General features: G+C 39.4%; 1 protein-coding gene across 1 annotated transcript; it reads right to left on the reverse strand.

Annotated features, from left to right (window-relative positions):
• Positions 1–3,110: 3,110 nt before the first annotated feature.
• Positions 3,111–19,360, reverse strand: LOC128606248 (uncharacterized). Its single transcript, XM_053622287.1, has 19 exons — positions 19,290–19,360; positions 19,001–19,145; positions 18,809–18,926; positions 18,551–18,669; positions 17,892–18,091; positions 17,606–17,722; positions 17,261–17,414; positions 16,498–16,593; positions 16,261–16,413; positions 9,266–9,400; positions 6,663–6,802; positions 6,404–6,545; positions 6,212–6,329; positions 5,952–6,070; positions 5,334–5,533; positions 4,993–5,109; positions 4,670–4,823; positions 3,659–3,754; positions 3,111–3,553 (listed from the first exon to the last, which is right to left on the reverse strand). Exons 1-19 carry the CDS (start codon positions 19,343–19,345, stop codon positions 3,395–3,397), a joined length of 2,538 nt encoding a protein of 845 aa, XP_053478262.1. The 5' UTR covers positions 19,346–19,360; the 3' UTR covers positions 3,111–3,394.
• Between the last annotated feature and the right edge of the window lie 5,846 nt (positions 19,361–25,206).

The raw sequence follows: 25,206 nt of genomic DNA on the forward strand, positions 1-25,206 counted from the left end.
AAGCCTTTTTCTATGTTTCGGATTTCTACGGTTTTTGGATTTACCACCTGTATTTGGATTACGTTCCCCTGCCTAGCCCAGTCTGGATTGTTTGCCTGATCGCCTGACCTACTGCTGTCTTCCGTGTTTCATCTTCCGCCTGATCCTCGCACTCTAGTCCCGTCCGTCTGCGCTTCCTCCAACCAGGTATCATAACACGAATGTCTGTGCTATGGATAATCAAATGAATATCTGATTATAAAGCATTATTTTTTTTGTTTGTTCTAAAAATATATATATATATATATATATAAATATATATATATTTGTGGAATTTAAGCAGGTTATATATTTAGGTGCCATTTTCTAACCGTTTCATTATAGTGCTGTATACTCATGCATTATATTGTGGATTAATCCCCTCTTTCCTTTATAGTGCACTTTTCTTTAATCTTTCTGTCCCTTACATGGTCTAACTGTCTAGTCTCATCTTCTACCATTACATAATTTATGCAGGCACATGGCGTGCAGTGTTGCATGTTGTGTGCGTTAGTGTGTGTGTGTGTGTGTATGTGTGTGAACTCATACTGGCAATTTTTAATGAGTTTCTTCATTATTGTCGCTTATAAAAAAAAATTCCCGTCTTTGTTTTAGAGAGAGAAAAGACTGGAATAATGGAATGAAAGCAGGATGCTGGGAGGAGGAGAGGGAAAGCCTGTGCATGCACTGTATGCTGTTAAATTATTGTGTGGTTTTAAAATTACCGTAGCATTCCCTCTGAGCAACGACATGTAAATTGGCAACCACTTTGGAATTCATCTCTGTAGTTCAGTTTATGTATATGTGTCATATCTCAGCCCAGCCATGACTCGGTTTCCCAAGAAGCAACACCTACTTCTAACATGGCCGCTGAGGACTACACTTCCCACACACGCATGCGCTCACCTTCCCCGGAGTTCTGATCACACACACCTGCAGCCAATCACTTCGCACTCTCACCACAGCTTATAAGAGACTTTGGTACATACAAACCTTGCGAAGTAAAGGTTCAGCTGATTAGTTTCTTTGTCGTTATCCAATCTTCTACCGTGTTTATGCAAAGTGACTTTGACCATTGTTTACGTTCCTGACCTCGATTTCTGCCTTGCCCCGTTTTGTTTTGTTTGCATGATTGCCTGACCCTTGCCTGTTTCTCGACTACGAACTTTGTTTACTCCTCTGGATTATACTGCCTGAATCTGCCGCCCGCATCTGCTTCTGTATTCCCCACGGTACGAGAGAGATTACTTTGCCTCCAAATGGAAGCAGTGGGGGATCCGCGGTGGCATCAAGCCGTTGAAGGCCACAGTCGGATTATTAGCAACCAGAGACAACAGCTAGCCAACCTGACGGAGCAGGTGTCTAGGCTAGCTCAAGCCGCGCCGGTCACTACACCGACGACTGCTCATTTTCCTCCCATACCGGCACCGGAGAAATACGACGGAGATCCGGCACGCTGCCAGGGTTTCCTCCTCCAGTGCTCTCTGTTTTTCTCCAGCTACCAAGGCATGCCGGAGAGTCGTAAAATGGTCCATTTCATGGAGCTATTGACCGGGAGAGCTCTGCTCTGGGCCACGGCGGAATGGGAACAGGGAGACAGCACCATCACTACCATGGATCAACTGACGGAGCAATTGCGGCACGTCTTTGATCACTCTCCCGACAACAGGGAGACCGGGGAGGAACTACTCACCCTGAAGCAAGGGACACGCTGTGTTGCAGATTATACTTTAGAGTTTCGTACTGTAGTGGCCAGGAGCGGATGGAATCAACCCACCCTCAAGACTATGTTTTGTCAGAGATTGAATCCAGACATAGTGACAGAACTGGCATGTCACGATGATCAGTAACTCTTGACTCACTCATTAGCCTGGCTATTCGCCTAGACGGCCTGCTACAGAGCTGCCGCCCAGTATGCAGCGAGGCAGATGTTGCGGTGGAAAGTCTCCCTGCTGAACCCATGCAGCTGGGTCAGGCGCGGGTTAACACGGAGGAGAGAGAGACGGCATCGCGAGCTTCGTTGTTTTTACTGCAGTGAGGAGAAGCACTTCGTCTGACAATGCCCTCTCAAGCAACGGTGTGACGTAGGCGACAACGGAGCGGCTAAGCTACATCAGCCAGGGGTGAGTTTGGGTCCTTTAACCCAGAGTGCATTTCAATCTGCATTCTTGCTGCCGGTCATAGTAGAATACTCAGGACTATGTTGTACTTTAGAAGCGCTGATTGACTCAGGAGCTGTGGGGAATTTCATCGACCAGACCACCATACAGCAGCATAACATCCCCGTTCATCCACTAATCACACCACGCCGGATTCAAGCCATTGATGGGGCCCCCATTCGGGGGGTTCATCACGCATTGTACTGAACCACTCAACCTCCAGACCAGCGCACTCCATCAGGAGAGCATGGTTTTCTAAGTCACAGTGTCTGCCAGACATCCGGTGGTCCTAGGCCTCCCCTGGTTAGCACACCACAACCCGGGTATTTCCTGGACTCACAAGGAGATCACACACTGGTCCCCCCATTGCATCACACATTGTCTTCAGACACCCGTGATCATTCTAGCGACCACCTCCATCGAGAGCCCAATCAAGACTACCACAGTCCACATTCAGTCACACTGAATACCAGGACCATGAATATATTTGGTGTTCTTTAGTCTTAGATCATGTCCTTCAAAAAAAGACCCTAGATACCTAAAGTTTTTTTTGTTTGTTTTTGTTTTTTTAACTTTAGGCTTCAGAGGCTTTGGTGGAGGCTTTTGTGATTCAGTTGATGCGATCATTACAAATACTATGGTTGAATTCTTTGCCTGAGTAAATATAGGAAGTGATAGCAACTCTGTATTTCTCTTGATTGTTTGCCAATCATGTTTTGGATGCTAAAGTTCATTGTCAGGATGATTTCGGATCGTTTGTATGCATCGACCTGCCAAGCAGATTTGGACTTCTGTAAGTTTGAGGTCAGGCTCAGTGGTTTAACTGGTTCCAGGATGTGCAAGTGAAGAAATGAATAACCTGATTACATGCTTGTATACAGTCTAGTAGGCATTTGATTAACCTTTCATGTTCTGAAACAATAATAGAGATGATTTGTGCATGATTTTATTTTTTAATTGAAAGATTGAGATTCAACATATGGTATAGGGAGATATATTTAAAAAGATATTTTAGTTTGAAAACAACTTAACACCAAAACACATTATTCAATTTTCTTATAACTGCCAATCTTGAAATGGAAAGACAAAAGAGATTCCACTAAATAGCAGTCTACCACAGAGATCTTCCAATTTCCATGTAATTAATACAGGTATTAATGATGCTATGGAGACCATAGCTTCCATTAGAGATTTCTTTGGAGTGTTGTTAGTGGTGTTCAGGCAACCTGGGCAAAGCCCACCTGGTTGTTGGCACGGTCATACACAGAGTAGTAGGCCCTGAGGAAGACGTCACCGAAGATCCAGAGAGGCTGGTTGTTCTGAGAGGGCAGGTAGGTGGGAGTGATGTCAACGGTGCAGTAGCCACTCTGGTTCTCCTGTGAACGTACACACAATATAATCAGGCTTTGGAGTTCCTCACTCTTTATCTCAGTATTTGTCAGATCCTTTTGGTGTATCAATATTTGGAGAGAGGAACATACTTGGATGTAGGCAGAGGGACCCAGAGGGAAAGCCACTCCACTGATGGTGAAGGTCAGAGTGGGGAGACTGCTGATATCGTTACAGTTCACGACATACTGTAAAAAGATATGCGGAAGATGTTCAGGCAGATTTGTTCGTACATTCTCTAAAGATATTCAGGTCAGCTGTCTGTAATAAGGCATCAGTAACACTGACAGATTAGTACAACTGTAAAGATGCTCTGATGCTCTCACAGGACTAATAACCTCTGGAGAAATATCAGTAATGGAGCAATTTTTTGAACATCTCACAGAGCACCAATAATTTCATTATTTGAAAATGGAAAGAATATGGCAAAATCATGGCTGTCCACCAAAAGTTAGTGACTGGACAAAGAGGAGATGAGGCAGAGAAGCAAACAAGAGGCCATGGGTAACTCTGGAGGAGGTGGAGTGATCTGCAACTCAGTTGGGAGAAGCTGCTTATAGTACACCTATAGCCCACCTGTTCATTGTACAACTATAGCCCATACATTCTACAAAGGTGTTCTTTATTACAGAGTGGTGAGCCATATTTAATAATGTTGAAGACTCAGAAAACTTGTAGATTGTCTGGTCTAATGAGACTAAAATTTAAGTGCTTGGTTTGGTGGAAACCCAACAGCGATGGTGGTATTATTAAGTTAAGAGTTACCTTTGGTCTCATTTCTGACTGATGTTCTTCTTACTCATTCACTGACTGTTGGAAGCTGGCCTCATCTAGAGAGAACTGTGGTTGTTACATATTCTCTCCATTTTTAATAATTGATGTAATGGTGCTTATGCTGGATGTTCAAAGTTTGGGATATTTTCATTGATAAGAACTTTATCCAATTTTACAACAACATGGTGAATACTTATATACTTACCTTATAACTTTTAACCTCATTCTAACTTTGACATTTTTTTACATTTACATTTTACATTGCAAATAATTTTACTAATGTTACAGATTCCCCCCTTAATTTTATTTAAATTTTTTTATCTGAGTACCTCGCCGTAACTGTTCTGCTGAGCCCCAATGTACTGCATCAGAGAGGACAAGACGTTGCTAGGGGCAGTAAGGCTGGGGGTACCGGTGTCCACAATGGCCTGGCAACCACCGTACTGAGAGCACCAGCCAGTCTGCTGTCCTGAAACCTGGAACCTGAGCCATATTAATGTTTATGATTAGAAAAACATTCCAAATAATTATAAGCTTGACAGTAGAAATTGGTTTAGTGATAAATACTGAGATGTATGAGTAGTTTTCAGAATGGTCACTAATTATGTTGTTAGTAATTCATAAGAAGCTAATTATGATGAATGGCACTTACTCCTGAATGCCAATCTGCCAGTAGGTCTCAGCAGTTACTGGTGTCCAGTAGATCTGACCCTGATACATGTTGGTGTCAACAGCACCGAAAGCCGCCTCACTGCCAGACCCTCCAGCCCTGAACAATCAGAGCCATACAGGTCTAGCTATTAATCCATATCAATGCAACAACAATTAATAAAATTTATGTCTATATATATATATATATATATATATATATATATATATATATATATATATATATATATATATATGTATATGCATGGTCAAATTCACATAAGAGTTATATCATAAATGTTGCAATGCTGTTTCTGTAATTTTTGAATAATAGCTCTTGCTTACGGGCTCAGATAGATCCCAAACAGGTTTTGTTCAAGGAGACCCTGCTGCATCATGTTGTCCATGAGGGGCATGGCATTTCCGACAGCAAGAGATGGGTAGGCCAGACCAAGAATTCCATCAAATGGAGCCTGTAGGAAGGGCTGGCTTGGCTCGTTAGTGCTCAGACCGATCTCCTGATTAGGGACTTGGATTCCAGCCAGCTAACAAAAGTTAAAAAGACAAATGCTGTGTTCTAGGAGCTCACACATGATTTACACCAACAAAAGTGCACGTGAACACATAAATCATATTTGTTGGAATTTATATCAGTCAGCTAAATTCGATCACTTAAATATCAATGATAAAACACGTCATTGCAATAAGGTCACTCTGCCGAATTCTTAAAGTGAACGAGGGAAAATAATTTGATTGGATATCACCTAAACACACCTCTTGATATTGTATTCATTTTAACCCAGACCCTTTATACCATCACAGCAATATTGTGCCTTTTTTTTTTTTTTGATAATGGTGAAAATAGGGACTTTCGTCTGTTATATATGTATACCATATGCAGCATGGAACATAGAATATCAAGTTTAGGTTTATATGTGATAAAATATGAGCTTGAACACTCACAGTGACAGTATCATAACCAAAGACGCCATTGAGAGCTCCAGCTCCGTAGGGCAGGTAGAAGGTTTGGGAGGTGCTCTGGTAGGTGGAGGACTGCTGAGGGTTGAACTGTGCTTGTGCCGCTGAGGAGAGAAATGCACAAAGCTATGTTATAAATATATTTTTTTGGTTAATTGCACACGAAGTATGTCTATAAAACTCCCTGGTGTCAGTGTTTCTAATGCAGTACTGTAGTGGTGTGTATACATACAGTATGAACTTACTGCATGCCTGGGTGCTGCAGTAATTAGAGTTGACCCACAGATTGGAAGAGCCTGTGTCGAAGAGCACTTGGAAGGACTGGGGTGGTGTGCCTACACTGATCACGCCAAAGTAGTATGACTGAAACACAGGTGTTAAACTTATTAGATTAATGCATCTGCTGGTTTAAGAAGTAAGATTGGGATTGGACTTACATCAGCATAGGTCATGGAAGCAATAGTGGAAGTGGCCAGGACCTCTGGGGGCTGATACTTAAGGGCTGGATCAGTGTAGGGCAGATGGATGCCCTTCTCCCTCAGACGCTCTTTGATGGACTTACCCTTTATCAGGGGAACCCTGCACAGACACACAAAGCCTTGGATAAACGCAACATAAATCCAGCACTATTCACAACTGAAGACTAGTGCATAAAAATGTAAAAGAGTGATGAGAGTCTAAAGACATAGACCTTACCTGATAGCTGCCTCCGAGAGGACGAGGCAAGCCATAAGGATGATTAGGCCCTTCATAGTGATTCTTGTTCTCTCTTTGCCCGAATGAACACACCAACCGTTCGCACAACGCAAGCTTTTTATACACACACCAGTCGCATATCATTATACATATAAACTTTTCTTTACATGCGCCAGCACTTTTCTGTCTTATGGAAACACTCACCTAATGCCAGGCTTTACTGATAAGACACACAAACAAGATTTGTACCAGTAAAGGTATGGAGCCAAATCTCAGATGGAAAGCACTAAAAAGAAATGAATCTAAAGGCATCCTAATTAGATATATGTATCCTTACTTTGTTTTTTTCCCAATGTAGTCTCTTTGAAAATATACCCAAAAATCTAAACATTATGTATTTAAGTATTTATTTTGGTTACTAAGTTCCGTTGTGTAACATCTGTGAGTCAGGTTAGTTCATAACAGTGTATACGAGTAAAGAGTAAAGAGTGGCACAAGAACGTGCCATGCCAACAACTAGCGAAAGGAAAGGGACTTCAACTTTAAAATATCTCATTAATGTTCAAAATATTAAGAAAAATTTAACTGAATGTGTTTTTTTAAATTAAATTTTTATGACATGGACCCAGTGCTTTCCAATATGAGGCTATTTTAAAAACTTATTTTATCTTCCATATCTCTATGGAAAATCATTATATGTTAATCTCTTCTATGGATACATAGAGCTTTATCAAGGTCACTGCTATCACTACATCGTTTCTTAAATGTCTTGCCAAAAGTAAAAACAATATTATTCTCTTATCTTCATCGTAAGGGAAAATTCTGTCTGTTATCAGAAACAACACGAAATAGAAAGCCCAAGGTTACTGTTGCTTATTTAAATTTCTAGATTTAGCAGGTATTAATGTTACTATAACTGCACAGATGTAGAATAATTTTTAAAAAGCTTGATAACCAATGGTGGATCAACCATAGTGGTACAGTAGGTGTCCCCTGTATAAATATCAGTCATTCACCAAAATCCTAATCATCATAAACGCCTCATTCACAATTCCATACATTTTAAATTTCATTGAAATAATAATCACCTCTTTAGCATGTCCATGCATGCTCACTGCCCCATTTAGCACCATAGAGTTATTATTGCACTTATTGGTTAAAAATAGGAACCAATAGCAAAAAGCACTTATAGGGGCCCATTGTGGCAGAAATCATGCAGCCAAATGTGTAGGGGAGAAACAGCGGACAGGACAGTTTTGCTCGATTCTGTTTGTTTAAAACCACTTTGCAGCTGCCAAGATCTTGTTTTATAGCAAATCGTCAGAATTAAATATAATTAATTTCCACAAAAGATAAAGTGTAAGTTCAGACAGTGTGTTCATGATGTACAGAACCAAATATATTGTAAGATATGTTGTAAAGATTGGGAGATATGGATGTCCATACAACAGAAATATTGTACATGTGGAAAAAAAGTCTTCTTTTCCCAGTGCTCAAATTGTTTAGACAAGTGTCAGGTCTTTTAATGTTGTTTTGGAGCTGCTAGACTGTATGCTTTATGTTCACAAATTTCAACTGCCTCTCACAGGGTTACTCTATGCTCTGATGCTCATCGTTAAGTAATATTATTGGTTATTATACAAATGATGATGAGGGACAAGGACCGTGTGACTCCGTAGTCCGTGTTCGTCTTCGTTGGGATTTCAGTGCCAAATATCAGGAATGTTAATAGGCTGAGAAAAGTAAACGTGCATATCCTGGATCACCCGAGCCTTCATCAAACTGACAGTAAACCATTTCATGCACTTTTTATTCTTGGTGTATTTTTTTTTAAAGCAGTCAAATCGCTAACATGGCATGGGGTCTGTTAGTAGCTCAAATTTATGTATCTTGTATTTGCTGTAAGACTATAACTCTCCAGCATTAAATAAGATGCTAACATGGAAATACTTGGTGTAGTCAGAGTAGACAGAGGAAATGGTAGCAACTCTGTATTTCTCTTGGTTGTTTGCCATTCAGATTTTTGACTTTAAAGGTCATTTTCAAGATGATTTTGGACCAGGATGCAAAACCTGTGATTTTTAGGTCGGCTAGATTTGGCCGAGATGAAACAATAAATAAAAAAGGTGGTTCAACTATATCCAGGCCAGTGGAGTCAATATGCAAGTGAAAAGATGAATAGCCAAATCTACTATGTGTTTGATTAACCGTTTATATTATACATGCTTTTACATACAATGAAAACTAGTGACTGTAAGATTTGCTTTGTCGTTTGCTTTATTTGAAAGATTGTGTTATAACACCTAAAGCGGGGCGACATTTTTAAATATGCATTTTCAGTAAAACAATTGAACAACAAAATGCTTATAACAGAAAATTTTGAAATGGGGTAAAAAAAAAAAAATCATCAGCACACAAATAGAAAACTTTTGGCTAATCATAGTCTACCATAGTGATCTTTCAATGTCCATGTAATTAATACAGGTGTTGATGATGCTAAGGTGACTGATGCTAAGGTGATCTTCCATTAGAGATGCCTTTGGTGTGAGTTTTTGGGAATTTGGTATCACTGGTGGTGTTTATACACCCTGGGTAAAGCCCACCTGGTTGTTATCACGATCAAACACAGAGTAGTAGACCCAGAGGAAGCCTTCATCAAAGATCCAGAGAGGGTGGTTGATCAGATAGGGCAGGTTGGTGGGGCAGATGTTCACGGTGCAGTAGCAACTCTGGTTCTTCTTTGAACATACAGTATGCACAAGATAATAAGGCTTTTGAGTTCCTCACTGTTTATCTCAATATTTCTCAGAACCTGTTGGTGTATCAACAGTTTGAGAGAGGAACTTACTTGGATGTAGTCAGAGGGACCCAAAGGGAAAGTCACTCCATGTTGATGAAGGTCAGAGTGGGGAGACTGCTGATGTGACTACCGTCCACAACAGATAGATATATATCTATTTTGTACTCACAGTATGCCTATAAAACCCTCTGGTGTCAGTGTTTCTAATACAGTAATGCATCAGTGTGGTAGAGACAAACTTAATGTTGATTCACAGATTGGAAGAGGCTGTGTCAAAGAGCAGTTAGAAGGAGTGGGGTGGTGTGCTGATGCTGATCACGCCATTGATGGATGACTGAAACACAGGTGTTAAACTGATCACATAAATACTTTGGAGCAAGTTCACCTCACACCTCCAGGGTCCGGGGTTCGATTCCCACCGTGGCCCTGTGTGTGTGGAGTTTGCATGTTCTTCCCGTGCTGCGGGGGTTTCCTCCGGGTGCTCCGGTTTCCTCCCCCGGTCCGAAGACATGCATGGTAGGCTGAAGAAAAAAGAAAGAAAGAAAGCGCTACAAAGCAATAAATACATCTTAATGAGATAAAAAGTATTACCAAGAATCCAACCATTATACAGTGGCCCCAAAAAGTATTTGGAAACCACAATTACAAATGTATGTAAAAATATATTTCAATGCATTTTATTGTAAAGAAATACAATAATATTATACAGTATAATGATACAATAATACAATATACCAGCACAAATGTCAAGCTAAACATTTCCCAAAATAGCTTGTTATGTTTAAAAAATAAAAGATATACTGTTCAAAATTAGATGAAGTATTTGGACACTTAAGATGATTCAGGTTGTCAAAGTTAATCCATAGTTAATGTGATGAACTATATATGTGGTTACTCTGCTAGGGGGGCCTGTAGGAATTAGAAGGCAATTGACTACATACATCCACTGTAAATTACCTTGGGACCAGCTGTAAAAGTAATTGAAGAAATGGCTAAGAAGAGGGAAAGAAGTTTTGAGAAAAGGATATTTAGCAACACTGAGCCAAGAAAACAGTCAAAGGCTCTCTCAAAGCAAGAGAAAAAAAATAGTACATCAGCCCATCAGAATTTAAGACAGACTTGCTGGACCTCAAGCCCTTCCTAATACTTTTTGAGACACTTTCAGGATGGCAGAGATTAAGGAACATTCTGGGTCAGCGCATTGGTGCAGCAGTCTCGCTGCTGAAGAAGCGCATATGCCCAACAGAGTGGTGATTGCACTCTGGGGTGGTACTGCAGACCTGGGCAGTTGTTCAGTGGTTAAAGCTTTGTCTTACTTATTAGATGGTCAGGGGTTCAATCCCTAACACCTCTCAGCTGCCACTGTTAGGCCCTAGAGCAAGGCCTATCCTATCTGCTCCAAGGGTGCTGTATTGTGGGTGACTGTCTACTAACAAGCTGAGTGATGCCAAGAAAATAATTTGACTGTAATGTGTATGTGACTAATAAAGCTGTTCTTCTTATTTTCCTCTTCTATTGTATGTATTCCCACATCAGTCACTGACTCTGCTGACTGATGCTTTCCAGGAGTCTTTGGAAATTCCTCACTTGTGTTGGAGTCCGTTGGAAACCCAGACAGTATACTTGCCTGGAAGGTGTATTATTATAGACATATTTTTTTAGTGCCTGAGAAAGAAACCCCAGAAATTGGCCATTTTAGCCGATTTTGGAGCTCTAATTCTGGCTAAAAATGATACCTCAGGCACTACCACAGAACTTTTTATGTTTCAATTGATCATTGATCAAGTCCTCAGGTCATAGACTTTATTAATTAAATTTATAATTAATATATAAATTTAATATATTTTTTTTTAACTATTGCTTCAGATCAGACAGTGTAGTACAGAGCAGAGGTGGTAAGAAGTGCTCTCATACCGTCTTATGGAAACATTGTGTTATTTTTATTTCTGTTTTGGTTTAAATTGTCAAAAACCTGCCGTCACTGCACCACTGTACTGTTGCTATATGATTTCACATCTGCCCAAATATGAGACTAAATAGCTCGCATTTTAGACTGATATCACTGCCTTTCTAGCTAGTATGTTACGTAGCTGTAAAGTAGGTAGTACCAACAGGCTAGTATTTGTAAAATTAAAAAATATATAATTTCTCTTTATCAGCTTGCATTTATTGTAATTAGCCATGATTAGCCATCATGTGTATATTTTTTTCTAGCATTGATATTACTGGATTGAAACAATAGAGCCAGTAAACTGCATTTTAGTGCAGCATTTTATTTGGAATCTAGGGATAGAAGATAAGTTGATACGGCATGCATAAAGAAACTCCACCTTTAAGTTATTGACCTTTTTGTCTCAGCCAAAAGAAGTCAGCTAGCAGTCAGGAGGAGACTGTGGGCAGTGGAGTAGTGATATGAGCAGGGTATGAGACAAAGAGGCTGTTCTGGATAAAAAATGACATGAAATAAACATGAGGGAGACTTAGTATGAGTAAAATGTAATTTTATTGGTAATTCACAGGACTGGTGGGTGCGTAGTCTGGAGGAGAGCGGGAAGGGGAAGAAAATGGGGTGCGTCCTGGGGACATGGGAAAGTCAGCAAAGGTGAAGTGAGAGGACCACTGAGAGTGGGGCGGACTGGTAGGTGAGAAGAGGGACGAATGGTCGGGGCCCGGATCAGAGAAGAGGACATCTCCCTCAGACTGAAAGCTGGAGGGGGGTTCTGGCTGTGTAGAGGCATCAATACACACGTTCACGGGGCAGATTCTGTATCGGGGGGGAACCCCGCATTTCCATTTCTAGGGGGGGTGCTGCGAAGATAGTTAAGTAGCACCATGATATCAGCAGTGAGATTCACAAGCTGATAATGAGTGTCCAGATCCAGATCCAGATCCAGTAAAGGGGAGAGGAAGGACTGACGATGGGCACCTAGACACACAGAAGCGGTATTAGGCGGATATTGACAAATTGGATTTACACTTTAAAGATCTTTAAGAGTACTACACTATGGTTTATTAATCGAAGAGTCAAACAGAAGTATAAGAGCTGAGGAGCGCTAACACTCACACACACTCTCGCACAGTCAAGGACGGGCATGTAGACATAACGCACACACACATAAATAACTTTATAAGAATAATGAAAAGGAGTATTAAGATATTACAAGGGTAATATCTTATAATAATAGAAAAACTCTTTATAAAATACAGAATAGTAGGATATGTAGAACAGTAGAAGGGTAATATAATGATATTATGAAGTAGGAAGTACAGTAAACCGTTTTTCAAGCAGTATAACTATATATAAAAAATAGAGATATAGAGCAAATATGAAAATAAATTATAAACTAGAAATACAGGAAAATGTAACTTACTCATAATTCAGATGGTGAAGATTCTTGTCTCGCAAGGAAGGCCTTAATTTTAAGAGAAAACCATGAGGAGCCATTTATAAGGGCTGCTGAGTCAAGCTGCCCCCCCGCAAGATAATAGTAAGACCAAGGTCACTCTAGATTGTTTTGTCTCTCCACTTTTGATTCTATGGGTTATTCAAAACCCTTGGTTTTGATTCTATGTGCAGTTCAAAAACCCCTGGTTTTGATTCTATGTGTAATTTGAAAACCCCTGGTTTTGATTCTATGTGTAAGTTGAAAAGCCCTGTTTTTTGAGCTATTGGTAAGTGGAATAGCCCTTTTTTTGAAAAGAAAAAAATACTTTGAGAAATTGTTTTTGTATTTCAGCAACGATCAGATAAAATACAAATAAAGCCGTACAACCCTGAATGAAATAGGTTATACATGCCATATAAGCAAAACTTTCCTTAAAACATATTTGTATTTTTCATTTTTTTGTTGTTCATTTTAGACAGGCCAAGCAATGAGGTTGATGGCAGTCAGACAAGGCATCAGCTTTCCACAGGTAGTCTACGTTTAAAACAAGGTAATTGGTAAATCTGTGTATATAGACTGTTGACAGACGAACAAGTTTTAACTAATTTGTAGGCAGTTGTACTGTTTTAGCCTTATTAAAGGAAATAAATTGATTAATGTCCTTGTATTTGACCAAGCTAAACATAGGCAACAAGCTTTTAAAAGCTTAAATGGCTACAGCCTTGTCCATTTATAGAAGTGCTCAAAAATACTATACTCCAGAATAGCCAAAGTGTCATGTTTAGACAACATAGCTTTCTCGAAACAAGAGTATCTTTCCTCGTTTTCTAATCAATTATTATTGATTTGTTATTTAGCAGGTAGTCCACGTTTAAGACCAGGTTATTGGTAAATGTGTTTATATCTATATAATCTATAAACTGTTGCACTGTTTCAACATCCATCCATTTTCCATACCGCTTATCCTACACAGGGTCGCAGGGAGCCTGGAGCCTATCCGAGGGAGCTCGGGGCGCAAGGCGGTGGACTCCCTGGATGGGGTGCCAACCCATCGCAGGGCACAATTGCACACACACTCATTTACACACTACCAATCAGTGCCAATCAGCCTACAACGCATGTCTTTGGACTGGGGGAGGAAAACAGAGTACCCAGAGGAAACCCCTGAAGCACGGGGAGAACATGCAAGCTCACACACACAGGGTGGAGGTGGGAATCGAGCCCCCAACCCCGGAAGTGCAAAGCAAACATACTAACCACTAAGACTGTGACTATCCCTCATTTCAACATTAACACAGGAATTATTTGATTCATGCACTTATTAATGTAAGTATACAAAACTACTAGCAATGACAGCTGGGAGGGTTGTATGGAAAGTGGTGGCTGAGCAGACCTTTCCTGTCAGTGTAGCTGACTGTAGTACCATCAGTCTGACAAAAAATAGCATAGAGATGGAGAAACCCAATGAATTCAGTTGATCCTGATATTCACACATAAGGGTTTGCCATGATTAAACCATGACGACACCATTATGAAAATATTTTAGGGCATTTTAGACAGCTTGAAACAAACACAGGTTAGGCCTCTATGAGCTGAGACCCTCATACCTTCTAGAAACGCCCCTGTTTTCAGGTATTTTGATTTATTCACATAACCTTCATTGTCTACTGCATGTTTTCACACTCATACAAATACACTTCTTTTACATTGGCTTTCCTAACAATAGAAGTGAAGTGCATCTTTTTATTAAGATGTGTTTACTGTCATGTCAGTCAACATGTGTAAGAATAATTATAGTAATATGTGCTGCTCATGACATGTTCAAAAACTATAGCTCTTAAAGTCCAGGTTAGACTAGCATTAATTCCACTTAATTCCAATACAGTACTCAAATTTTAGCTTATGGTGAATGTTGCAAACTTGGAGAGATTGAATGATTTCAGGTAAAATGGTGTAGTTGCTTTAAGTACATCTTTTGTCTGGATGCTTCCACTTTTATTTGAGTAAGATTTTGACATATTATGTGTTGATATTTTGACTTAAGTATAATTTCTCAGTAGTTTTTCCACCCATGGGCACTAGGTGGCATTCCCCATTCCTTTTTCAATAATGCAACTAAATAATGAGCTATTGTCTGCAATAGTGTCCATACATGACTAAGTATTCTTGGACCCTGATGGTCGCTTCTTGCAACTGTATTTCTTTTTTTTTGTGGTGTAGAGAGGCCAAACTGCTAACAAGAAATGGATATTGTCAGCTCTATGTATTCTGGATTGTTATAAAATTTTAAAAGTAAGAACACTATAGCATTTAATAACATGCTTACATGTTGAGTTATGGATACATTTGGTGTTTTTGGTGAAATTTGTAGAAGTAGTAGGCTTTTATATTAAGTTGAAGACTTTCTGAGTCTGAGTATTTTTTATTATTCTCTACCTGATCAACTTGATAAACAGATTTGGACCAGGATGCATAACCTTTCAGGTTTAGATCAAAACTCAGCTAGATTTGGCTGTATTTACCAACAAACACACAATTAAAAAATATCAGCTAGTGAAGTGATGAATACTCGCTTGTATCCAATCTACTTGGTGTTTGAGCAACGCTTCATGTTATACAAATGCATAGAATTAGAACTGTAGATGTGTCTGTATGGTGGCATTGCCCCATTCTCGGGAGTTTGAAGTTCGAATAATGATAATGAGTCTTTTTAAATCACATATACTTTACAGCAGAGTGAAATTCTTTTCTCCACATACCTCGGCATATCAGGAAGCTGGGGTCAGAGATGCACATGATACAGTGCCTCTGGCGCAGAGGGTTAAGGGCCTTGCTCGAGTTGCAACAGTGGCAGCGTGGCAGTGCTGGGGCTCGAACCCCTGACCTTCCGATCAGTAACCCAGAGCCTTAACCGCCAAGCCACTACTGCCCATTGAGAAGCTCAACGATGTTGCAGCCATCCATGGCCCAGAGTCTTAAGAGCAAATTTGGCTGTGCTCTCTGAGTGGGAGGGATGGGATTACTTTTTCTTCCCTGTCAATCAGAGTAACACCAACCAACCGTGGGCATCTGTGAGCTCATGTATATGATAGATGGCAATTAGATCTTTCCTCTGAGTGTGTCACACTGTCCTGTGATGCAGCATGAGCAGAAACATGAAAAGATGTGTCCTTCATTTGTCTTGGAGGAAGCACATGTTTACCCTCACCTTTTCTGGCTGGTAGAAATTGTGTAAAAAAAAAAAGAACCAGAGACAAGTTTTGCATGATTTTTCACTTTAATTGAAAGATTAGGAATTTTAAATCAGTGTAATATAATTTAATATGATAAATTGATACGAGTATCGATGATTCTAAGGAGACTGTGGATTCCGTTAGAGATGTCTGTGGAGTGTTGGTAGTGGTTTTCAGACAGCCCAGGCAAAACCCACCTGGTTGTTTTCGCGATCGTACACAGAGTAGTAGGCCCTGAGGAAGACATCACCAAAGATCCAGAGAGGCTGGTTGTTCTGAGCGGGCAGGTAGGTCGGGTAGATATCAACGATGCAGTAACCACTCTGGGGCTCCTGTGAACATACAGTACACACAAGATATTTAGGCTATGGAGTCCCTAGCTTTTGGTATATCAACAGTTGGAGAAAGGAACTCACTTGGATGTAGGCAGAAGGAGCCAGAGGGAAAGTCACCCCACTGATGGTAAAGGTCAGAGTAGGGAGATTGCCAACCTGGTTACAGTCCACAATATACTGTAAAACAGAGTGATACAGATGTTCAGGCAGAGATAGAAGATTTGTTGGAGGTGTAGGTACGGTCTGTGATGATATTCAGGTCACCTGGCTGTAGTAAGCCAGCAATAGTACTGACAGTTTGGTACAACTGTAAAGAGGAAAAGTCCTCTTGTTTGTTTCCTTGACTAATGTCCCCCAACACAGTCAATGACTTTTGGTACCTTTTCTAGATAGACTTGCTAATTTTTCCCCCATGTTTTATAATGGACGTGGATTTATTGTTGCTCCACAGAGTGATCAATGTTTGGGATTTTTTTAAATGACTAAATTCATACTTTGTTTTGATAGCTCCTTGGTTGACATGATGCTGTTTATTTAGGTATGTTCTCTAACAAACTCTTCCAGCAACAGATGTTTTTATTTTGAGATGACATGACATGTTAATTGCACACAGGTGGACTCTATTCAACTAATTGCGCGATTTCTTATGGCAGAACCAACAGGATGAATTCTTACATAATCGTAATTGTTGTGTTTCATTTGTAAATAATTTTGCAAACTACATAGACACCCTGCCCTTTAATATTATGTAGGTCCATGACATGTAATCCCAAATAAGTTTTAACAGTACAAAAAGTGAATACATATGCAATGCACCGTATAGTCTGTGAGTGTGTGTGAGTACCTCGCCGTAACTGTTCTGTTGTGCCCCAATGTACTGCATCAGAGAGGATATGATTGCGCCAGGGGCAGTGAGGCTTGGGGTACCGGTGTCCACAATGGCCTGGCAGCCACCATACTGAGAGCACCAACCAGTCTGCTTTCCTTCAATCTGGAACCTGAGCCATATTAATGTTCATGATTAGAAAAAGAAACCCATTATATTGTGACTATCAACTTGAGACATGGCAGGAGAGATTAGAACAGCGAGTGCTAACACAGAAGTATTATACAAGTAATGTACAGAGACTGGTCACTGATTATATAATTAGTAATTAATTAGAAGCTAATTATGATGAATGGCACTTACTCCTGAATGCCAATCTGCCAGTAGGTCTCAGCAGTTACTGGTGTCCAGTAGATCTGACCCTGATACCTGTTGGTGTCCACAGCACCGAATGTCACCTCACTGCCATTCTGTCCCAAGCTAAACAATCAGAGTCATGCAGGTTTAGCTGTCAATCTATATCATCACAACATTGAACAAAATCACTATATGCTGTAACTGTATGTATTGTTAGAATCACATATCAGTCACATGATTAATCTTGCAATGGTTTTTTTTTTCTCGTTTATGTAGAAGATTTCTTGCTTACGTGCTCAGATAGATTCCAAACAGGTTTTGTTCGAGGAGACCCTGCTGCATCATGTTGTCCATGAGGGGCATGGCATTGTCGACAGAAATAGATTGGTAGGCTAGACCAAGAATTCCATCAAATGGGGCCATCAAAAAGGTGTCGTTTGGCTCATTGGTGCTCAGACCGATCACCTGGTTAGGGACTTGGATGCCAGACAGCTAATGAAGGTAACAAAAATAAAGGATCTGTCCGAGATGCTGTGTTTAAGAGGCTTACACATGATTTACACCAACAAAAGGGCATGAAAAGTCAGTCAGATCACATTTACCACCATCAGTGCAAAATGTATGAACAGACATAAAAATATACATCATAATGAAAATGTCACTCTGTTGAGTCCCTGGTGCCTACACTCAATTCTTAAAGGGAATTCAAGAAGGTAATTTGATTGAATATCACCTAAACACACCTTTTGATATTGTACTCATTTTAACCCAGACCCTTTATACCATCACACTGCTCGTCATCAGGTTACTATCTGTGCAGATGGTAACGAAAATACCAAGAATCTATAAAAGTACTCTGCCATATTTTTGATAATGATGTAAATAGACCCTATGAAACATAAACCAGGTGTAGAGTTTAGGTTTATATATCTAACAAAATATAAAACTCACAGTGACAGTGTCATAACCGAAGACAATACTGATAGATCCAAATCCGTATCGCAGGTAGGCGGTTTGGGAGGTGCTCTGGAAGGTGGAGGACTGCTGAGGATTGAACTTGGTGTGTGTAGCTGAGGAGAGAAAAGCCACAGCATTGTTGTAAATGTCTCTCTTGCACTGTCTACAAAGCTCATGACTATGAACCTTGGTATTAGTATTTCTAATGCACTAATGCACCACTGTTATAGAGTTTAATAGAGACAAACTTACCACATACCTGGGTGCTGCAGTACACAGAGTCGACCCACAGATTGGAAGAGCCTGTGTCGAAGAGCAGTTGGAAGGACTGGGGTGGTGTGCCTACACTGATCACGCCATAGTAGTATGACTGAAACACAGGTGTTAAACTTATTAGATTAATGCGTCGGCTGGTTTAAGAAATAAGCTTGGGATTTAACTTACATCAGCATAGTTTGTAATGGGCGTTATGGTTGAAGTGGCCAGGACCTCAGGAGGCTGATACTTAAGGGCTGGATCAGTGTAGGGCAAATGGATGCCCTTCTCCCTTAGATGCTCTCTGATGGACTTACCCTTTATCAGGGGAACCCTGCACAGAGGATGACAAAACATTGGCTAAACATCACATTAAATCAACACTATTCACATCCTTAAACACATGTACAACTGTAGACCAGTGGGTAAAAATGAAAAGGTTGTGTCATTAACCAAAATTCAAAAACATAGCACTTACTTGATGGCTGCCTCTGAGAGGATGAGGCAAGCCATTAGGATGATCAAGCTCTTCATGGTGATTCCTGTCCTCCGTTTACCTGAATGAAAATGTAGACAATTCACATGCCGTTGCCCTTTTATACATGCACCAGCTGCATATCATTCTATCCATAATGTTTATACACTTTCCAAATAAGAGGCTTTATCCATGATAATACTGATAAGACGCACAAGCAAAATACATACCAGTAAAGTGATTAAAATTAACCCTTGAAAAGAAAGCACTAAAAACAATAAATCAGATGCATCTTAGGTAAATGGATCCTTACTGTTTTTCCCCCCAATGCAGTCTCAATCTGAACATTATGTATAAGTATTTTTTAGTAGAGTCAGAAAGTCTGATCCACTGCAAAAAACTATTTAAAATTGACCATTTATTAAAAATTATTAATTTATTAAGCTGTTATAGGAAAATGATCAATGATCAATGCAAAGTAGAGGTACATTTACCACCCTGATGATCATTTTCCAATAACAGTACATCCTGAAGTGTTTCTTTCCTCATATACCGCAGTCAATGTTTAAATGTCTAATTTATTAATAAATGACACATCTTGCTTTTTTAACCATTTATATTTACATAGAATTTCTCCAACATTATAATGTCGATCATTAAACATATATATTTAACCTTTTATTAATATTAGGCCATATTAATAGATTATGTGGAACATCTGCTATACAAGTCCCTGTGAATTAGCTGTTACTATAGAAAGAATAATTTATTAGAATTAATATAAACATGTGATTTACCTTACATTTGCCACAGCAAATTGTTGTGAGACAATAAATTTAATTCAAATGTTACCGTGCAATATTAATGAACAGTTAGTGTTCATCTGCGATCCGTTATATGTTATTGCCCATATTGCTTTCAGTAAATAACAACATCAATGAATAATGATGTAATCTCTTTTTGGCATGATTCTATTCGATTTTTATTCTTGATGAAACAAAATCAGTGTCTTGTGGTAGACTCTAAGTAAAACAATGTATATTTGTATAGAGTAAACAGTGATGAAAGAAAATGTCATGGCAAGATCTAGAGCAAGGAAAGGGTGAGAGTAAACTTTATTTCAAAAAGTGAAGAAAAATGGAAATGACAGTGCTTTTTGTTTTTATTTTTATGACACACGAGAGCCGCTTGTCATTCTAGCGTATCACAGGAACAGAGCAAGCTATGGACCCAGCACTTCTCAGTGCGAGGTCATTTTAAAAACGTCCATATCTCAGTGGAAAATAGTTTCATTAATCTCTCCTAGGATTACGTACGTATCTAGCTCACTGCTATCAATGTATCATTTCTTAGCTGAGATTAAACATCAATATTGTTTACTGCTTATCTACAACATAAGGGAAAATTGTACCAACACAAAAACAAAAACCCCAAGGTTATTTTAGTTTATTTACATTTCTGTTATATTTTTTTTATTGCCAATTATTTTTTATCACTCTCCTATCACACAACAGCTACACATGTTTCCGCCGAGACACATCGCTGAGAACCACTTCTTTGAACCACTCATGCTGTGTCACAGGCTAGCTGAACACACAACACACTTGGAAGAAAGCACTATCTACCCTCTGCTGCATACATAAATTATACACAAATGCCTACGATTGGCTAGTTTTACTGTGATTGACAGGGCAGGGAGAGTAATGTCATCCCTCCGACCCAGAGACCAGGGTTAATTATGTTCTTCTGAACTCCATGGATGGCTAGGGCATCATCAGGATTCAAACTTTTATAACTTTATTTATAATAGTAATACTACTACTACTACTACCATTACTAATTATTATTATTATTATTATTATTATTAGTAGTAGTAGTAGTAGTAGTAGTATTTATTTATCTATTTATTTTAGGTTTATTTAAACACAAATTATCAGAATAATGATTATATAAACATTACAGTTTACTTTTTAAAATTTTAAGCCAGAGAAATTTTACCTGAATTAAAGTGAGTGACCAGTGAGTAAAGTGTGAGTGACAGTGGTGAGTAAGGGCAAAGGAAGTACAAGTACACAGTGGAGCTCAGTATCTGTGTTTCTGGAAAAGTTTAATCTCTGCCTGGTACAATAAATGTGATATTAGGATGTAGGATATCCTAATATCACATTACCCAACGTGTATAAAAGGTCACTTATGTTCACATTTGGGAATACTAGTGTCTTGCTATGATTGGCATGAAATGAGAAAAAAATGAAACAACCTTTTTTAAAATAAGTTTTTATTGTCACTGGAGATCTACTTCTCTGTGAGTAATATCATTAGGGGTCCAAGCACAAGGTGCTGGAACGCTATTGTTTTATCAGCTTCTTCTTCCGTAATATGAATCATGTAAGTCAAACCATGTAGAGGGAGGTGTGAGGAGAGAGGAGGATGTTTTGGGCTATATCTTGTGAAGTCATACCATGAAAAATCGATTCCTTGTGTTCTACTGGACAAAAAAGCCTCAAGAAGGATTTAGCTCTACTCATTTCCATTTTGAGCGATTGTACATAATATGCAAAATCTGCTACATTTGAAAACTAGTCCTACGATTATTTGGTATATCTTCACAAAATTGATGTCAAAATACTCAGCAGAGTCTGAACCTCAATTGGTCCATCTAGGGAGATTTGTAAACAATATTGCTGCCACATGCCAAGCAATTCTATTGGGTGGAGCCTAATTTACTCAATGATCTGCAGCTTGTGATTGGTTGCATGGATTTAACTAAGCACAACTTAGTTACATAGCTTATTCAGAACACAATTCTGCAGAGTTTGGGGTGTGGTTATCAATAAGGCCAGTGTTATATTCAGATAAAGTTCAGATTCAGTTTCTTGGGAAAAGTCTGATCAAGCTGAAATTTGGGATATAGAATCTCAGCGCCAATATGTGAAATGGCATTTTTAATGACCTGGTAACAAAAAAAAGTCTCCATTTATGTCTCCATTTGCTAATCAGAATTCAGCAGGCATTTGAGAGGGTTAAAACTGAGCTATCTTCACAAAACTTCAATGCTAGGTCCATCTAGGGACTTGGTAGTAACCTATGCAGCAGTGCTAATCTGTAAGTGGACAATCTGGTTACATACAACTATGGCCACCATCAGCCAATCAGATTTCTGCAGTGATTTTACATGGTTACCATTGTGATACTATCATGAAATTTGAACAGTGTGTTCATCAGTGGAATCTTTATTGTTCTATGTAATTTGGCAAGACCTAGCTGCTGGGTGTGATATTGGCAAAAAATGCTCAGTCCATTTGCTTGTATTACATCATTTGTAAGTCGCTTTGGATAAAAGCGTCTGATAAATGAATAAATGTATATGTAAATACAGGTTGCTGCATTATTATGAGAATGAGGATAAGGTGCAAGGATGAAAGAACCTTTGACAGTTCTGTAATTGTCTAACTCAATGTGGCGATTTCACTACAAATATTACATAGGTACATATTCTGGACCAGGATGGAGAATGTCTAGGATGGTCCTCTTATGTCTAGGTCACATCTCAGCCAGATTTGACTTGGCTACAACCATAGACAGACACTCAAAAAACCCCAGCATGTTATTCAGCTGAATCAAGGCCAGCCTGATGAAAAGCCAGATAAACACTTGTATCCCTTCCGTGTGAAATCAAACACCAAATCACATCATTGTACATGCTCATAATTGACAACTGATTTAAAATGGAGACATAAGGGAAAAACACTGCCACAAACTTATTTTTGGCTAGACACAGTCTACCCTAGAGCTCTTCCAATGTCTATGTAATTAATACAGGTATTGATGATGCTAAGGAGACTGTGGGCTTCCATTAGAGATGTCTGTGGAGTGTTGGTAGTGATGTTTGGACAGGCTTGGCAAAGCCCACACAGTTGTTTTTGCAATCGAACACAAAATAGTAGACCATGAGGAAGACATTGCCGAGGATCCAGAGAGGCTGGTTGTTGTGAGCAGGCACATAGGTGCGGTAGCTGTTGTCCTTCTCTTAAAACATGCACAAAATAATTATAATTCCTCATTGTTGTAATATACAGTATTTTTTAGAACTTGTTGGTGTATCAAAAGCTGGAGAAAGTCACCTGGATTTAGTCAGAGAGACCCACAGGGAAACTCACTCCACTGATGGTGAAGGTCAGAATAGAGAGATTGCAGACCTGGCTACAGTCCACAACATACTGCAAAACAGAGTGAGACAGATGTTCAAGCAGAGATTGAAGAATTGTTGGAGGTGTGGGACAATCAGGTCACCTGGCTATAATAAACCAGCAGCAACTGTACTGACATGCAACTGAAAAGGATTTGTTCGAAACTCTCACAAGACTAAGATCTTGCAATTTGAGCTCAATAGCTGCCATCTATTGTTACCAATAGTCTTAAATTATGTAACACCTGGTATTCGCTGGTGGCCGTGAGGCTGGAGGTCTCATCCTAAGAGCACTAGCCAGTCTGCTGTTCTCCAATCCAGATCCTGAGCCAGATTAGTGTTCATGATTAGAAAAACATGCCAACTACGTATATTCGATCTTAAGACACAACACGAAAGCATGGTATTGCTATTGTGACAGGTAGGAGTAGTTTTGAGAATGGTCACTAATTATGTAGTTACTAAGTCTTCTTAATCATGTCTTCATGGACTTCACTTTGTACACAGAGGCATTGTCATTGTGCTGGTTTGGACTCCTTAGTTCCACTCAATGGAAATCTTAATGCTACAGCATACAAAGACATTCTAGATAATTCTGTACTTCCAACTTTGTGGCAAAAGTTTAGAGAAGGTCCCCATATGGGTGTGATGATTAGGTGGCCACATATTTTTGGCCATATAGTGTATATACTGTATATTCACTGGCTACTTTTTTTTTCAACACCATGCGAATACTGGGTAGGACACCGCTTTGCTCTCAGAACAGCTTCAGTGCTTCATGGCCTGGATTCCACGAGGAGTTAAAGGATCTTAAACGTTCCTTTAAGATTCTGATCCATTTGGTCACGAGTGCATCACATAATTGCTACAGATTTGTCAGTTGCATATTCATGCTGCCATTCTCTCCTTCTACCACATCCCTTCAGTGATTTATTGCATTCGGATCTGGTGACTGGTGCATGGGACTCATTGCCATGTTCTATAATAGGTGGCGGCCTTCAAGCAATGTTTGATTGCTATTAAGGGACTGACTTTGCCAAGAAAACATTCCCCGCAACATTTCACCACAACTAGCAGCCTGAACTGTCCATGGATTAATGCTGTTAATGCCAGATTCTGACCCTACAATCTGCATGTCACAGCAAAAATCTAAATCCATCAGACAAGGTGATGTTTTTTCAATCATGAATTATCCAGTTTTGCTGAACCTGTGAACCTGTTATTGGCTGACAGGACTGGGATCCGGTATGCTTTTCTGCTGTTGTAGCCCATCCGCCTCAAGGTTCTATGTTTTGTGCATTCTGAGATGCTTTTCTGCTTACCACAGTTGTAAACAGTGGTTATTTGCATTACCCTAGCCTTTCTGTACACTCGAACCAGCGAGGCTATTCTCTTCTGACCTCTCTTATCAACAAGACACTCGCTGGATGTTTTTTGTTTTTCACACCAGTCTGTGTAAACTGTAGAGACTGCTGTGCATGTAAATCCTAGGAGATTAGCAATTCCTGAGACTGAGCTCACATTTTCCCCCATTACGATATTTGACATGAATACTGACTGAAGCTCTTGACCTGTATCTGAATGATTTTATGCATTGCGTTGCTACCACATGATTGGCACACATTTGCATGAATTTTATTTCCAATTTTATTTATTTTTTTTATTAAAAAACGAAAAATTTATTAAAGACTATACAAAAAAAATAATTCAGTCGATGCATAATATTCAAGA

This window comes from Ictalurus furcatus, chromosome 4 (genome assembly GCF_023375685.1).
Source record: "Ictalurus furcatus strain D&B chromosome 4, Billie_1.0, whole genome shotgun sequence".
NCBI lineage: Eukaryota > Metazoa > Chordata > Actinopteri > Siluriformes > Ictaluridae > Ictalurus > Ictalurus furcatus.

Bases quoted from the DNA above. Each gene is read 5' to 3' on its own strand.
- LOC128606248 (XM_053622287.1), bottom strand. From the start codon at position 19,345: ATGAAGAGCTTGATCATCCTAATGGCTTGCCTCATCCTCTCAGAGGCA. The intron at 19,146-19,289 runs GTAAGTGCTATG...TCCTCTGTGCAG, and splicing joins CTCTCAGAGGCAGCCATCAA to GGTTCCCCTGATAAAGGGTA. The intron at 3,755-4,669 runs GTACTCAGATAA...ATCTTTTTACAG, and splicing joins AGCAGAACAGTTACGGCGAG to TATGTCGTGAACTGTAACGA.